This window comes from Salvia hispanica, chromosome 1 (genome assembly GCF_029641045.1).
Source record: "Salvia hispanica isolate PSC_SH4W2 chromosome 1, Shi_PSC_v1, whole genome shotgun sequence".
In the NCBI taxonomy this organism is placed as follows: domain Eukaryota; kingdom Viridiplantae; phylum Streptophyta; class Magnoliopsida; order Lamiales; family Lamiaceae; genus Salvia; species Salvia hispanica.
The window spans coordinates 53,666,729-53,674,001 of NC_142692.1; the positions used below are offsets into that span (position 1 = coordinate 53,666,729).

At 38.0% G+C, this 7,273-nt stretch overlaps 1 protein-coding gene across 1 annotated transcript; it reads right to left on the reverse strand.

Annotated features, from left to right (window-relative positions):
* Window positions 1-783: 783 nt before the first annotated feature.
* LOC125220374 (putative carotenoid cleavage dioxygenase 4, chloroplastic) lies at window positions 784-2,943 on the reverse strand. The gene is made up of 2 exons (XM_048122545.2): window positions 1,562-2,943; window positions 784-1,447 (listed from the first exon to the last, which is right to left on the reverse strand). Exons 1-2 carry the CDS (start codon window positions 2,941-2,943, stop codon window positions 1,081-1,083), a joined length of 1,749 nt encoding a protein of 582 aa, XP_047978502.1. The 3' UTR covers window positions 784-1,080.
* Window positions 2,944-7,273: the final 4,330 nt, after the last annotated feature.

Consider the following 7,273-nt stretch of genomic DNA (forward strand, 5'->3'; position numbering starts at 1 on the left):
GGCTTCATATCCATGAATTACGCCCAAATTTGTAAAGTCAATATTTTTTCAGCATAAGCATGAATGAAGTCGTTCAAGCATCAAATCAATGTAAAATTTTATTTGGAGTTGATTTAGGGTGTGTTTTCCTTGGTTGTAAATGTATGCCATACGAAAATAAGTGACAAAAGATCTGAAATATACTCCCTCTGTCACATTAGAAATGAAACGTTTGTTTTTTCACACATGTTTTGAAAAAATAATAATAAATAGTTAAAGTGGAGAAAAAATAAAGTAAAAAAGAGAATAATATAAAGGGAACTCTCCTCTACATTATTCTCTATCTTACTTTATTTTTTCACCACTTTAGTTATTTATTATAATTTTTCCAAAACAAGTGCGCAAAAGTAAACGTTGCATTTTTAATGGGACGTAGGGAGTACTTTTTAGTACTAGTACCTAATATGTATTGATTTTTCTTTGGTAATTTTTGTTGAAATATATGGAAAAATATTATCACAACTGTATTTCATGGTAAAATTGTTATAAATTGGAGTGAAAATGGCATTTGTAATTCTTTTTATCAGGATTTTGAATACTTATCCAATCTTAAAAAAACACCTGAAATAGTAAAAATATTTATTTTCCATCAATGAGAATGCATTCTAACATATAAGGTATATTTTGTTCTTATATTATTCTCATTTTTGCTTTACTATTTATCAATTTTTTCAAAATGAGTGAAAAAAATAGCAACTTAATTTTCTTAGAATAGAGAAAGTATTTCGTATTTCAAGAGATTCGTAACACAAAGTAGCATTTATAACATTTAGCAATGTTCGGCATCATTTACTTTTAAACATATAATCAAAACTTTTGAACTAGTACTAAAGACTACTAATAATATAAGCACTACTTACAATATAGGAACACTATTTTCACTATATCTTTTCTATACTTGTTTCAAGTTGCACACTATTATTTTTACGAGACAGAAGAGAGTTTTAGTTATGTTTATAATATGAATTCTGAATGAAAATTTTGGATGATTACTCCGAAACTTCTCACCACATTTTAGCAACATGAACACCACCAATATTTTTAGGATGATGCCATCCGGATTTTATGAAGTTCGAGTTCCGACAAAAAGAGGCCGTGGAAGCCACCAGGCACCCGTTGTGGCAGCTTGACGGCTGCAACAATGTCCAGGGTAGACGACTTTGCATCCATAACCAAAAACTTTGACTCTTGAGCATTTTCATCATGCACGTATGTCACCAAATAACCATCATCCTCCTCTGCTGCCGAATTTTCCGGATCCCTTGCCACGAAAAATGGTTCGCCACCGTAGCAGCCCGGCCCGTACAAACGGCTAGCCACCGTGCATTCCTCGCCACCCTCCATGCTTAAGTCTAGCTTCACAACCCCAATCCCCGTCTGCTTTCCTAGTATTACCGCATACACATACCTAAAAGTAGAGTACAATTAATTTTTTAATAAAATATTAAATTTTCCTTTGAAAGAAAACATTTCTTTTTCCATTAATTCCATTAATTGAGTATTGATGACTTGACTTGGTTACCTATTTTCCTTAGCCGCATAAGCCGGATTGATTACTGCGAAATCAAGAGGTTTCTTCGACAGCTGTCGTCTCTCCAACGTTGCCGTCTCCAGATTCACCGTGATCTTCTCCATCTTCAGCTCTGCTAAATCGATTCGCTCGAGCACATTCTCCACCGACGTTGCATTCGACACCACCATAGTTATGGCTGCGGCATCGTCGTCTTCCTCCCAGGCATTCACACAGTGCAGCACATTTAGCTCCGGCGCCTCAATCCACCGCATATCCTTCTCGTCCTCCGCGTATCTCGGAATAATCCCCAGCCGCGCCACCTTCGCCGTGTCCGCCCCCATCGGAGGCCTCCCCCGCAAAATCCACCACGGGTTCGCCGTGATCTGGATGTCGAAGAAGACGGCGTAATTCGCCGTCACGGCGAAATCATGAGCGCACGAAAAGCTCTCCATGGAGAAAATCGGCACATTCGTTCGCTTTCTACCGCCGGAATCTATCCGGAAGAACGTCAGGAACGGCGGCGCGATGTTGTAAGCGAACGCGAAGGCTTCTCCGGTGATCGGATCGATCTTCGGATGCGCTGTCATCGTCGAAAACGGATCGTCGGCAGCGGATCCGAAGCCGTGGCGGCCTAGGGTTTTCAAATCCCCCTCCGCCGTCAATTCAACGGCGTAGGGGAGATCGGACTCGCAGAGGGCGAAGAGGCGGCCGGAAATTAGGGCTAGGCTCGTGTTTGCGGCGCCGAAGCCGCAATTGGCCGGATCGAGCTGGCCGGAGATCACGCGGGCCGCGAGGAGCGCGGCGCGGGCGGTGGAGGCCGCGGTGCAGGTGAAGGAGGAGAAGACGCTGGGGACGAAGGGGTAGCCGGCGTCACGCTCGGCTGCGTGTTTGTGCGTGCTGACGTAGCGGCAGCAGAAGGTGGGTGGTTTGCCTTGAGATATTTTGATGACGTGGAGCATCCCGTCGCCGTCGAGGAAGTGGTAGGGTCGGCTCTTCGGGGTGAAGTGAGGGTTTGGGCCGTTGCGGATGTAGGCGCCGTCGAGGCAGGGCGGGAGGGAGCCCTCCGTTACGGTGCATGGGGTGGGTGGGAGCTCCGACACGGGAGCTAGGCTGCCGGAGAGGACGTGGTTCGGGTCGATGGCCGGGCGGAGGGGTGGGTCTAGGAAGGTGCATATCAAGTGGTCTAGGTTGTTGAAGATGGTTGCAAGGAAGGATTGGTTTCTTCTCTTTTTGGTGGGTGGACTTTTGAGAGTTTCAGGGTTTTTTTTGGGATGAGAAGTTGTAAAACAAGAGTTTGCTGTGATGATCTTGAGTTTTTGGTTGAGTTTTTGGTGGATTTTAAATGATGGAATGGTTTGTTTTGGGAGAAAACTGGAATTTAGGGTTTCCATTCTTAGGTTTGATGCGTTAAGTGAATTACAAGACTCTGCTTTAAATAGACTAGCTTGCTTCATCAAAGGAGAGCATTATAAAAAATAAAAAATAAAAAAATAAAAAAGAAAAGAAGAAGAAGTTAATATGCATTTAGATTTGTATTCTATAATTCCTGTACTTGTGGACTTGTACTTTTACCAACCTTGTTTGAATATTAAATTAGATAATTTGGATGATACTCTATAGCATAAAAGATCACAATTATTCCAAAGTAATTTGACCTAAAATTAATCAAGATTAACTCTATTATGGGAGAAGTTTAAAACTCATAAACCAAGATTATTATTAGATGACATTGTCCCAAAATTAAATATCATACTGAATCCACTGAATCACGCAACACTCAAAAAAAATTAAAAGGAGTTGTGATTTTGAGATATTTTTAGGATTGATTGTTAATTGTGTTATATTTTCAAAATATCTAAAAGTACATTAGTTGAAATATAAATAGTTATAGAAAATACAAATATTATTACATATAGATATTATGTCAAAAATCAATTTCCAAAACTAAAATATCTTTATCTAATTAAATGAACAACTCACACGACATACCTGCATTATTACAGGCAGCATTTCGTCCTTGGATTCGTTGACCTGGCGTCGAAGGAAGATAGGAATATTATTATTATATAATAATAATAATAATAATAATAATAATAATAATAATAATAAAAATAATAATAAGTCAACTTAAATAATATGAAACGCAAGTGGGTGGCCATTCAAACAGAGGGTGGAAATAACTAATTAAGTACTCCCTCCGTCCCCAATTAAGAGTCACACTTTCGTTTCTGCACTCGCTTTACAAAAATGATAATAAATTGTTAAAGTGGAGAAATGGTAAAATAAGAGAGAGGGTAAAATATAATTTGAATAACTATTATGTATGCATTTATGTCACTCTCTATTATTGTTACTACTATTTGCTAGGGAAGTTGAAGAGTCAATGGCCAATGCATGGATAAGGAGTAAAATTTTACTTTGAATTGCTGTTATTCGCTATGCAAGTTGAAGAGGCGATTTTGAGGGCCAAAGTCTTAATAATAATTGGGACAAAAGATCCAATAAAATGATGGTATTGTGACCAATGATATTAAACTGCATTTGAACATAAGTGTTACTAAAATTGAATATCCTTGATGGAATAAATTGGTGAGGATCACCTAACTCTTTTCCTACATATCTCCTATTCCATTCCTCACAAACATAAGTAATGGATCCACCATTATATTGTAGGTTTGTGAGAGGTGGAGCAGGAGATAATGTAGAAAATGAATTAGGTGATCCTCACTGGGAATTAAAGGCGTGCGAAATAAATACTCAAAGAACCATGAGTAAAATGCAAAAAACAATTAAATTTAACCAAAAATTTGTGTGACATGCTATAATTACATGAACCAGAAATTCTGGATACACCGTTGTCAGACTCCATAGAGGTTTATTAACTAAGACTTTAATTTCCAAAACTATTTTTGTTTTTCTATTTGCAACCTCTTAGCCATCACAACAAATACATTTGTTAACAAGTCATGAATTCACATACATTTCACTATAAAAAGTTGTGTTTATAGACGAAAATGGAAGGCGGTAATCATGGTCAATGACGGGTATGCGGTGTCATTGCTTATGACATTGGTAGAAAAATTACCGACAGATTTCTCGTCAATAACAATTACCGATAAGTTACCATCACCCTGCCGCCTTCAGGAATTTGCCGTCCGGGATGTGTATGACTACAAGGTTCATCGTCCAAACACATGTACATCTATCGTTAAATATGCTACATCGCATACCTTTAAAGCCGAGGAATTGCGATCCTTTGGTAACAACAACAGACTATTAGTCGGTAATAATGATTACAGTACTTTATAAACTTTTATTCAACGATAAGCCGTTGGTATTTCAATATTTTATATTTAGTCTGTTTTGATTGTTGTTTTCCTAGGTAAAACTAGAGGTGCCCCAAGTTTACTGTTACGACAATTAACCGTGAAACTGTAAGAATTTACCCAAACCGAAACCGTTGATTTTAGAATCGTGGTTTGGTTCAGTTCGGTTCGAAAATTTCCGAACCGAAAACGCGCCGGAACGGCCGATTCTAAACTGGAACCGCGAAAAACGAACAGAAAACCTTGAACCAAGCCGGAACGACAAAAAACAACCGAAAATCGGCAGTTCAGAACCGTGAAAAATCGTAAAAAACCACCAGTTCGGAACTGAAACTGGCGGCTTTGGAACTGGAACCATAACTGCGAAATACCCTCGCGGTTCGATTCCGGTTCGCTAATTTCCAAAACCGGAACCGACTGTTTCGAACCGTAACTGCCGGTTCCAGAACCATGAGCACCTCTAGTTTAAACAATCAAATTTTAATGAACCAATATACTTATAAAATTACATAAAAAAATAAAAAAGAACAATAGGTAAACAAATAGACCAACAAGTACAATAACAATAAATCAACAAAAAAATCATTTGTTTAGAGAAGATCAAGTTTAATTTTGGTAGCAGTTGTAATTCCACTAGTTATTAAGAGCATGAGCAACAATACTCTTCCCTAAGAGCATGAGCAACAATACTCTTCACTATTCATATAAGTCTTATTATTCTATTATTCAATTTAAAAATTACAATTATTTTTAAAATTTTATTAATAATAAAACTTCATTAAAAAAAACCCGAAAATGACATTACAAATTTCTAAATATTTAAAATTGCATAATTTTAAAAAAAATAAAAATAAAAGCGATAAAATTACAATTTATCGAACCAACTACTTGTAGCCAAATTTTGCCCAAATATGTTCGATTGGGTCTTATTGTAGTTGGACGTGGGCATTGGTGTCGCGCATCAATGTTCTCCTTTCTATCATCTCGCGCAATGATGGCGGCGCACCTTGGCGTGGGGGAATGCTTGAGGTTGAGCTTTCGGGGTTACTTTTGTTGAACCAGTCTGCCGCATTCGGTACTTCGTCTTCTATTACTCCCTTCGTCCCCAAAGAATATGCACTTTGGGGTTGGCACAGATTTTAATGCAAAATTGGTAAAGTAAGAGAGAGGTAGAGAGAAAAAGTAATTAAAGTATTGTAAGTGGAGAATGAGTCCCACCTCAATAGAGAGAAAAGAGTTTCTAAAATTGGAAAGTGCATATTCTTGTGGGACGGACTAAAAAGGAAATAGTGCATATTCTTATGGGACGGAGGAGTATCATGTTGTGCATGATAATACACGCATACATGATGTCCGCCAGATTGTTTACGTACCATATCCGAGCTGGGTCCTTCACCATGTTGAATTGGACTTGAAGAACCCAACGCTCTTTCGACATCTTTTGAAGCCGCCTTTTGATGCTGTGCAAAATGAATTCGTTTGAGATCTTGTGGCATGTTGAACGTCTTCACGACCGTCGGCCACTTCAGTTAGTTACCATCGGCGAGATAGTACCCCATGTGGTATTGACGGCCATTGGCCATGAAGTTGATCGTGTTAGGATTGGTATACTGAAAAACATATTTCGAGCATGTTGCACGGATAGAATTGCTTGTATACAATAAGTTCTACAATCCACTTTTAACCCAAAGCGAGAAGAAGTAATTTTATCGCATTGATGTTTGCTTGTGCATTTATAAGATGTTTCTCAAACATTTAAATGTATAAGAAGCAAGTAAGTCTAATTTTTCTACATAGTAGATTGGTCGTGAACGATGTTCACAGAAGGTGACGCAGTCGATCCTTTGTAGAAGAGAAATAGAATTTCACAACCTAGATAGACTTTGGCGTGGAAATAAACAACACTGGTGTGGTATAGCACTGAAGGATCTAACAGTTGAGATAAGTCTTTCTTGCTATTTACTGAAAGACGAGGTCTCGGTGATTGTTATTTCTTAATCATTGTTGACATGACATTGAGCATACGATATTGATTATGCACTAATTTGATTTATCAAATGGTGATATCTTGGGTAGTGGTTATCAATATCTAGAGGGGCTAGTATTGTTATTGCAATGAATCGTGTGCTGGGTGAGTCCAGTTTGATAATATCCTCAAGAGGTGTTCGAAAAAAAGTTTTATTATTCAGAAACCCGGCCGGTTGGAATTTATTCCAGAATAATAAATAAAGATTTTGAACTAGGCAACTCTTGGAAAAAGATTTTAATTAATTAAAGTCAAATAACAGACTTAAATTAATTAATGGATATTTATATCTTAAATACGGAAAATAATAAATTACAGAGGTAAAGCCCGAATTACTCGTAATTTGGGATTGGACGGGCAGTCAATATT